The sequence below is a fragment of the Pteropus vampyrus genome, unplaced genomic scaffold (genome assembly GCF_000151845.1).
Source record: "Pteropus vampyrus isolate Shadow unplaced genomic scaffold, Pvam_2.0 Scaffold204, whole genome shotgun sequence".
Taxonomy (NCBI): domain Eukaryota; kingdom Metazoa; phylum Chordata; class Mammalia; order Chiroptera; family Pteropodidae; genus Pteropus; species Pteropus vampyrus.
The window spans coordinates 51,565-61,853 of NW_011888985.1; the positions used below are offsets into that span (position 1 = coordinate 51,565).

At 53.3% G+C, this 10,289-nt stretch overlaps 1 protein-coding gene across 6 annotated transcripts in view; it reads right to left on the reverse strand.

Moving 5' to 3' along the window:
• LOC105300245 (arf-GAP with GTPase, ANK repeat and PH domain-containing protein 1-like) overlaps positions 1 to 10,289 on the reverse strand; it is a 180,222-nt gene that overhangs the window by 44,354 nt on the left and 125,579 nt on the right. For all 6 annotated transcript variants that reach the window (XM_023537941.1, XM_023537942.1, XM_011372356.2 and 3 more), the window contains exon 7: positions 1,189 to 1,316. In XM_023537941.1, coding sequence (XP_023393709.1) covers positions 1,189 to 1,316 — 128 coding nt within the window. The remainder of the gene's footprint in view (positions 1 to 1,188; positions 1,317 to 10,289) is intronic.

Consider the following 10,289-nt stretch of genomic DNA (forward strand, 5'->3'; position numbering starts at 1 on the left):
CCCGTCATCTCACTCTGCGACACCCCGATCCTCTCCGTCCTTCCGCCCAAGGAAAGTGACTTAGGAGAGACGCGTCTCCCACATCTAATTTTTCAAAATTTTGAGAGTTAAAACATCAGTTTACTGTTTGCCCTGAAAAGGAAGGAGTGGGCTGAACTATGAGGCTTCTGAGGTTCTTTCATGGCTCTAGACTTCTTGATGTAGTAAAGGGCACGGCTTTGCCCAGAACCACAGCTCGCATTCTGAAAATGACGCCTCGAAAACGTGAATGCTTTCGCAAGATAACTCCAGGATTCACGGAAAACTGCAGACGCCCACGGGGGACGCGTGAGCATTCCTGGCCGTGCCTGGCGGGCCCTAGTGTCAGCGACTGCTGCTGACTGACCGCCCAAGCGGTCGGAAGGCACAGTGCCAAGCCTCGCTGCACCCTTAAAAACGGCGCCAACACACAGGGCATGCGGCCAGCGTTAATGCGACAGCCAGGTGCCGTGCCGGAGGAGAGAATGAGCATCACGAGGATCTTTTTATGAACTACGTAAGCGTCTAACTGACGTACTGTGTACTTGAAACTAATGATAATTTTTTTTTTTTTTAAAAAGTGCCAACGTAACGCCTGCCCAAGAAATGTCCATCTAAAGCACGAGCATGGGGGAAATAAGCCAACCGTTTCCTTAATGAGTTTTTGGTTAGGTTCTTCAAAGTGACAATTATTTTGTTTGCTTCCAAGTAAATAATTTAGCAAGACGCTGTTACAAAAAGCGAGTGTGCACAGGGCCTGAGGGACATGATAATTGTAACTGAGGGCTGCTACCAAATTTAAGCACACAGTGAGATTCGCCACTGAGATCTACGCACGACTGTCCACCTGCAAGCAGACGAGAACGCGGACCGACGCCAGGTAATTTAAGTCAACGGCAAAGCCGGCGGTGTGCCCCCCGCCCGAGCCAGCATGCCTCATCACGCAGGCAGCATGAAGACGGAAAACATTAAAGAATGATTCCCATAAAAACCACTTGGCCACAGCAGTTGCTGAAGGAGATGCTAAGTCAATTACCAACATGCTGTTACTTCCGAAGTTGACGAGAAAAAGACCCACGTTAGAACCGGCTGGGAGCGCTCTTCGGGCAGGCAGGTCCCTCCTCGGCTCGGACGTGTCTTTCGGGCTGGTACCCAGGGCGCCCAACGTACCTGGCTTATGTGCACGGCCGACACCTGTGCGGAGCACACGGACGAGTGGCTCGGGGAGTTCGGGAGTGACTTGCAGGGTCCGATGGACAGCTGCTGCTTCTTCCTCGTGGCAACCACCTTCTGGGCAACTGGTGGGTGGGGAGACAAAAGAACCGATGTGAGGCTGGTTTCCGAGCGTGGAGAACGGGCGGGGACCGCCGCTGTCCCTGTCACCCGCCGCCTCTGCAGGGACGGAATTCCTGACTTTTAGCTGGGCACGCGGCTACCGGAACGGATGCGACAGCTCCTGAGCCCCCTGCTCCCCCATCCACCTGCACCCCGGCCCAGCATGGCCACGCAGGCAAGCTCTGGCAACGGCGTGACAGCGGGGGGCTGGGGGGGGGCACGTGGCAGTGTCTAGGAACCTCCCTCGTGAGAGCTGCCCTTGGCCCATTTCTTCCTTATGCCTTCGTCCTTCTCGCTGCTTAAAATACACACGCGTGTTGGCTGTACCCCCGCAGCCGCCTTGGGGCTGGAAGCCATGCCGGGGGGGACGCCACCCAGGAGGACCAGCCTCCAGCTCGACAGCCCTGCCCAGAATGCAAAACAGAAAATACACACCTGTCTTTGTTTAAGTTATTCTAATAATATGATGTTTTTCCAGTTACTTGCAGCAAAAATAATCCTAAGACAGGGTAATTTAACCAAACAAACCCCTTTGGAAATCAAACTTTTTTTTTTTGGCAGAGCCTAAAGAATTATTCTTAACTTTACAAGCTACTGCAGAGAATTATATTCAAAGACGTGTAATTATATCAAAAACTTATTTTTTAATTTAAATATACTTCTACACACATCGGAAGTTTATCTTAATCAATACAAATCTAAATTCAACCAGCCATAACTCCTCTTGGCAAATGGGCTCGCTGATAAAGCATACTGGATTTAATTGGAAAGGAACTCAACGATTAGAAAGAAAGCTCGTCCTACACCAACAGGTGCCACTACAGGAGAATAATGAGAGCTTTTATTTGAATACGTGTGTGTCTTTGGGGACTAGCGGTAATTAAGCTCAATGATATTCGATTCTTGTCTTTGCCCAGAGAGCTGCTATCTTTGAAGACACCAAAGGGACACATCGCTGTCCTCAGCAATAGGTTCCAACACAGAAAGAAGGCGCGTACACAGTGTCCACAGATAATTTCTTTTCCAAATGAATACAATTTTAATAAAGAACTGGTGTGCCCACAGCTTACGGCTTTCACGTAAATGAACGACAGTATAAATATGATTAAAGGGAAATGCAGCATATAAAAAATGGCTCCCAGAGATGAAGCAGCAGCTGCATCAGCTACATCCCACCTCCAACGGGCCCCTTATCATCCTGAAAGGACGGTATCAATTAATTTATCTTCCCGTAGCGTATTGATCATAACCTTCATCAGCTAATCATGTTTAAATTACAGAGGAACATCGCGGCACTCTGTCATTTCAAAACCATCGGCGTATTGATCCAGGGTCTTTGAAGACGTATATTAGAATATTTTATAAATCATGACGTGAACTCAAAAACAAAATTTAAGCTCAGATTCCAATAACTGCAAAACGTGTGTGGTGTGGGGTCAACCGAAGTTACAAACACCAAAAGGAAGTTAACTTAAAAATCACGATTGTTTGGGTGATTGCCAATTTTTTTTTTTTTTTTGAAAAAGAGCAAAAGGGGTTTTTTGATTGCCAACTGTAACACATTTCTATCTTACCGCCAGCCTCAGAGATCCTCTTCGGTTGGATGACCAGACCGACTTTGAACTTAAAGCTCGCCGAAAAAGCACAAATGTGGGCCTCGCACGGGGCTAAGCTGTTCAGAGAGCTCTGGGAGCACGTCCTCGGTTTTCTACGCGGAGGGGAGAGTGGGGACACTTTCCAAGGCAAGTCGAACATGTGATCCCAATCATTTTACAAAACCGCTGACGCTCATGAACGTCCCGCCGGTGTTGGAGGCTAAAAAGAGCACGTTCACGAGCAAAGAGGACATTTTTCCAAGAAAGCCTCCCACTGAACAACGGACAACGCTGCACAAAGCATGAGCCCACGTGCCGAGCACTGACACTGTCCGAGTCATTGTTCTATTACCTGCATTACGAAAGATCGATACCGCGACGTCTACGAAAAGGCAGCGTTTTAAAAAACTTTACTAGAAACTTGCTTCACATTTGTTCTTTCCCCGTAACTTGTATGTTCGTGTGCAAACGGAAGCAAGACGATGACTCAGAAATACACCGTTCTAAACTACAGAGCTTGAGAGCCGCAGGAAAACCCACGAAAGTCGGGGGGGGGGGGGGGACTCAGTAAAGGATAACGAAAGCATCTGAGTGAAAAACGAAGACGACGAGCAAGAAAAACGAGACGAAGCGACGGTTTTGCCAGAATGACAGCTGGCCACGGTCCCCTCCACGCTGAGGATGGAGACGGGCCGGGTCCCGACGAGCCGCTAGCTGCTAAGCACTGCCGCGGCACCTGCTGCATGTCTCGGCGGCAACGGGGCTGGCATTTCTGTGCGATCCCTTTGAGCCTTCTCTAGGTCGACGGTTTGGGTGTGCCGAAGCTGAATGAACCACTGCCACCTAAGACAGCGCCAGGGACCATCACGCGAGTGACCTCGCACAAGCCAGGATGAATTCACGAGAGCCCCCAGACAGGAGAGCGAGGCTGGTCCGCCTGAAGGGGTGAGCCTCTCCCCGAGATCAAAGGAAACGCAACGACGGCCGGAGAGAACGCGGTTCTCCCCTAACTATGACCATGCGCTGGGCGTGAAGCTAAAACATTTAAATATCAGAAGATTTAGAACACGAATTATCACCCCGGATCATACCGGCTGGCCTTTATAACCACTGAGTTTTGTCTACATTTGATCATGCAACAAATGAATACATTACGTTTTATATAAATACATGACTGGATAAAACACATAGACCAGCACTTGAGGTCACTTAAAAGAAGAGGAAACCTTTACCACTGAGATGCGATGTTTCTCAGCTTTGGTGACATATTTTCCTATAAAGCTGCCACACAGGGTATGCCTAAGCCTGCAACGGTGCCATCGGCATAATGCTGAAAATGTGTACTCTTTTCCCAGACAAGTTCATTAACCTCCTGATAGCTTGATACTCATGCTCGATGTTGTTTTAAAAGTCACTTCCTCCACAATTTTGAAATTTTATTTGGATCATAGATAACAGATACCTTTTAATTAGCTCCTTCAATTGCATCTGAAATTACCATGTATAAACTTCGAAACCAAGCGAGCGAATCGCCAGTGCCTGGGAGAGGGCTGGGAAGGGCCCTTCTTCCCCGGGGGGAAGGGGGTGGTGACTTTGAGACCATTTTTAAAGCTGGGCCCTTAAGTGTACATTCATATATGTATTTCCATTCTTCAATAAAAGAGTTTATTTGAGAACATGAGCAATGAGAAAAGTTGAGTTATACGCTTATTTGCTCCACAAATTTAAAATTTTCTATTGGATAGATGACAAAGGGCACTCTTTAATTAGTAGTGAAAATAATACTCTCAGCCCCCAAATAAGACCTCATTAGGTCCTGGCATAATGCCCGTTTCCTGCTACTTTGTTTCTCCACTCATTCGCATTAGAGGAGGAAGAATAACGCTCCGCTCCGCCACCCCGGAGAGCCAGCCCCGCCCCGCCTGGAACGACGCCTGGAAGCACGTGGCGGGCGCCCTGCTCTCCCCTCCGCTGCGGGCATCTGACGACGGGCCAGGCGGTCCGAGCCGCCCGCCTGTAACCCACCCGCTCCCCACAGTTCTACCTCACAGGCGCGGACAGTAGGGCGGGATTCGAGCACAGTCGGGCTCTGCCGTGGCCGCAGCTCTGCTGTGTGGCGACGCGGCGTCCTGTGCTCCCCGGCGCCCCCCAGGGGGCTCTACTGAGCAGGGGACGGGGCCATGTGTCCCCCTACTCTTGCCTTCTCCACCACCCTTCCATTGTATTTGGGTGACTCAGAAAAGGAGCCTCGCTTGGTGCCCCCCATCCAGCAGCTGCTCCGCCAATGGCTGGTCCACATTCCACCTTCGCGAACAGCCTTCCTGGATGTGGGTAGGCTCCCCCTGAGTCCTCCCAACCCTCGCTCTCGTGAGATCCCCCCCGTTCTGAGCACTGCAGCCCGGGTCCCGCCTCCGCCCCAGGGAAGAACCTAGCGTTGCCGAGGTCACTGGTGACCGTGTGGAGGCCGCTCACATCTCACCTGACCTCTGGGCCGCACCCCACATCGCCACGGTTCCCCCCTGTCCCGACTCGCTTCCCTTCCTCTTGGTTTCCGCCCCCTCCCCCGCCTCGCTGGCTCTTTAACGCAGGAGCATCCTGGCTTCTCACCTTGGCACATGTCCAGGCACTGCCCCTGGGCAATCTCTCACCTCAATGCCAACGGCTCCCCGTCTACAAAAGCAGCCTGTACCCGCCTGTGTTCTAGAAGCCTGTACCAAGTACCACTCCACACCTCTCCGTGATGTACCAGGGATGCCTCGAAGTCCGGGGACCCAGCCCGAGCCTCCCCGTCCCACTGAACCTGCTTCTCCGGGTTTCCTAAGGCTGCTGACTGCACCCCCGGCCCCCAGGCACAGACAGAGGAGACAAAACAGAGGACTGGTTCCGCCACCAGAGCTTCTCGCTGCCACGGCCTCGACCCAACACCTCGCCCTCCCACAGCTGGTTACCAAAATGGCTCACAGGGACACGCTGCAGGGCGACCTTTGTCAAGGGAAATTGTACCCGGTGTTCTGCTTCAGGGGTCCCCAATCCCCGGGCCGGTACTGGTCCATCTCCCGTTGGGACCTGGGCCGCACAGCAGGAGGTGAGCGGCGGGGGGTGACAAAGCAGCTTCACCTGTACCTGCAGCCGCTCCCGGCACCAGCATCACCGCCTCAGCTCCACCTCAGATCCTCAGGCGTTAGGTTCTCACAGGGGCCCCGGTCCCTGGTGCCACAAAGGTTGGGGACCGCTGCTCTGCCTACAGTTCTTCAACAGCGCCCGTCACCATAGTGACATCCAAACCGAAACTCCTCAGCAGAACAGACTCCCCTGTGTTGATGACGGGGGTGTCTGCCCTCCTGTACTCCCTCCCACGCAGACAGACCCCCCCCGCACCCCCTCACCATGGCCTGAATCCTCCTGGCCTCCCGCCAATGGGCCAGCCCCACTGAAAAGTGACTTATGCAACCGGCGAGCTGGGGACAAGCTGTCTGTCCCTCCTCAATCCCGTCCCCCTGGGGCTGAGTGCCCGGAGCACAGGGCAGACTGTGGGCCCCCTGCTGCCCGGAGCCAGATTTTGGTTCCCACAAAAGGAAGCCCAGGCAACCTCCATTTTCCAGTAGTTTTGCCAGTAAGAGTGATAATTTGATCTTCCAGGTGCTTCGGTTTTATATCTTAACTAGTTCAGAACGTCAGGGAGGACAAGGATGCCTTCGAAACCCAACACGGCCCCCCACCCCGGGCTCACTGCCTGTCACCCCGCTTCCCACCAGGCAGGATGCACCACGGCTGCACCGTGCTGCCTGAAGCCCGTGACACGAGTCACCACCACCGCCCAGAACATGTCTCCCGTCTCCCGGGGCCAGCTCCTCCTCCGAGTCCCCGCCTGGGGTCAGGCCTCGGGTAGGGGAGCCTCATCCTCCCACCACTCCTCAGGGGAAGGCTGCACCCACAGGTGCGAACGCGGCCAGCTCCGCATTTCACCCGCACCCTGGCTAAGCACTGGCGCGTGCATGGGTGTGGAGATGTGCACGCACACTCCTGCACACGCACACACGTGCACACACGGTCAAGGCTCGGGCAAGGGCGGCAACTCGACTTTTCGTCCCTGAATTTCCAGCACCTGGCGAACCGGACCTGCTCAGCATGGGACTGCATGACCAGCGGTCCCAGACCAGACGCGTGAGCTTCCACACTGGGTCCGGGCCAACCGCTCCCGCTGGTGGCCAGCGTCAGACTCCTCCCGCATGGCAGCACCTGGCCACCGCGACGTCCAAGATTAAGCGCCTAAGTTAAGCCTTTTAGTTTCATTAGTGATCATGATGTTTTGGGCACAGTCCAACAAATGTTAGTAAACTTAATCAGCAAAGCGTCCTCTGTGGTTTAAATGATTTACTCAAATTAACCCAGTAACGAGAACTTCTGCGAAGCCACCTGTGAGCCAGCAAAGGCAGGAAGGGCACAGGCGAGGAGTCCAGCCCGGGCTCGGACCTCGACGAGCTCCCAGCCCAGGAGCAAAACCCTCTGCATGGCGCGTCCGCACCCCGATTTCGTCATCAGAGACTGGGCCGCAGGGGCAGCTGCTAAAACGCCTCGCTGGGCGGCCCCTCTTCCCCCCTCCCTCCTTCCTTCACCCATCATTTACTCATCCCTGTAACCTCGCCCTGTCCCTGTGCAGGTCCCAAGGGACCTGAGGCTTCTCGACGAGCCCCAAACTGGCTGTTCGTCCCCGCCTCCTCACCCCGTTTACTGGCGCAGATTTACATAATTAAGCAGCTTCGCGACAACCCGCCTTGTAAGAGTCTATGTTATAGGTATAACCTCCACGGCCGGACGAGCGCCCAGCATCCCCTGGAATGGCCAGCTCCCGCATGGCTCCTGCGCGCTACTCAGGCTGTGCTGGGGACAGGGGGCTCAGCAGGGGGGTGGGGGCAGGGAGAAGTGGGGACCGCAGCTAAGGGTGGCACTGTGGAAGCATGCAGGTTTGCCTGACACCGAAGAGCACAATTAGGTGCCAAACGGACATCTGGTGTAAATCGAACCAAATTTAAGATGATCCTTCAGCTACTGAGAAAACGTAGCACCCTGAGGCCAATGTGGGCTCCGGGCCGTGTAGGCCCAGCAACTGAGCCAGGTGCCAGACAGGAAGGTCAGCAAGAGCGGCGAATCTGATAACAAACACTCAGAACGTTTACAATAGACACTCTCATAAAAACGGACCAGCTTGAGACTCATTTTCCTCCACAAAAATATCTTCGAAGCACGACTTGAGGGTGGGAGTCACGGCACGCTTTACCTTCATCTGGTGCTGTCACCCAGAGGTGGCATTTCCTGCACCTTGCCCTGAAAGGCTCGTCCATGAGAACCGGGGTGGGGGTGGGGGCGGGGGCGGGGGCTTACCTGGAGAAGGCCCATAAATAATGGAAACCACAGGGATTGTAAATCTTCCAGTAACAAATAAAAGGTCCCCTAATGTCTCAACCCAGTTTTAAATTACAGCTGAGTGATCATTAAATTCTTATTAATTAAGAGGAAATTAATTACCAAGTTATCTGTGCAGTTCTGAATTTGTGACTTAGGAGTGAAGAGAAATCTAAGTGGAACTTTGGAAAGTCCCCAAGGTAATGAACGTTAAGGGCGTGTATTCTGTGCTGCCGACGACCCTACCCCCGTCTCCTAGATTTGTTTTTGTACCATCTAAGTTTTGAGTGTAGAGGAAGCTATGCCAGAAAAACTAGTAAAATGAGAAATAAGGGAGAGTACATCCTTGAAGGTCTCTTGGGTTGTCTGATGCTTAATGACAGTCGGGGACCCGCAGGGACCCGCAGCCCGGCCCGGCCCCTACACACCTGTGCAGGCCGTGCCAAACTGTGCTGCCAGATGGAAGACAGCCAGCTCACGCTCTGAGACAAGGGCCAGTGCCGTGGACCTCCAGACTCTTCCGGAAATGCCAGACGCCGTGCTTTGTTGACCTTCCCAGGGCCGACGTGCACCTGACACTTGACAAGCGCTGGCCGACCGGGCAGGGGACACGTGGATCAACGGGGAAGGGCGAGGACACTATGACAAGGTGAGGGGAGAAGCAGCTTCCCAGGGCGACTGGGAGCTCTAAGACCTCACACGCACAGCGGAGCGACAAGTGTGCACTTTATCCTTCAGGCAACAGGAGGCCGTCGAGGCTACTCAAGGACAAGTGACACAGGACACCTCTCTCCGGACACTGGAGAAAGAAGCTCGGGGTGGGGGTTGGGGGCAGGGGGTGACTGTGACAGAGCTGCCAGGGTCTGCCTCAGGAGCCCGGCTACCCGCAGTCCTTTGGTTTGAGACTCTCCTATCTAAAACCGCTGTGACTCCACCCCACACCCTACACCCGCAGGGCATAGAATTCCAGACTGATTATGCCTCCTTTGATGATTCCACGATGCCAAAAGGAGCTCCAAGGTGACACCAGCTCGGCAACGTCCTTTCAGCTAAGCCTCCAGTTTAAAACCCTTCCGAGCAGACCCGACATCTAATCTGTCCTAAGTTCCAGTCCCCGAAGCCTGAGGACGGCCACCTGCTTCAGAAAGACGGCCCACATCTCGGTCCTCGACGTGCCGGATCTTCCCGTCCGCGCAGCGACCCGCCAGGAGAAACTCGCGATCCTTGTTCTAGCAAGGCCTCCGCCTTCTCTGTCACCCAACTGGTCTCAGAAGCCGACGCGTCCATTACCGACCACCCTTCACATGGACGCCAGGTCTGGCCTGGTCACTTCCGTGTTTCAGCATCAGAATGGGTTCTTCATTGTGACAAACCTGAGTAAGAGAGGCCAGGTGTCCTGTAACTGAGCAGGCCGTCAGGTTAATTTGGTGCATTTCCTTTTCGGTTCCTTGTCACTGGGAACCAATGACTGGCTCTGGCAAAGGACCAGCTGCGCGTGGGTCCCTGGACCCGGCAGGTCTTTAGGAGAAAGGGTTTGGTCGGGGAGAGACCCTATGATGACCCACTCTCTATGTACCCAAGCACAAAGCATGATGACATTTCTATCATTATGCGCCGATTCAAGACAGGCCATGGCTGAAAATCCAAACTCGCCTTAATTTCTTCTAGTCAAGCTTTCGAGTTTTCCACGAAGTCACGAAGCCTGAACCCTTCACCTGAGAGTCCGTTCTTGCCTGTATTCCTTTTTACCTCGTTGTATTAAAACAAATTTATCTTCACTGATGTCGCAATTACCTATTAGCGTTGTTAATTTGCTGGAAATGAAGCTATTGTTTAATTGCTCCTATTAATCGGGGATTTAAATGCTGACTGTAATAAACAGTTACCTTCAGGACGGGCAAAGTCATGGCTGCTGACAGTGACCTCGAAATCTGAGAA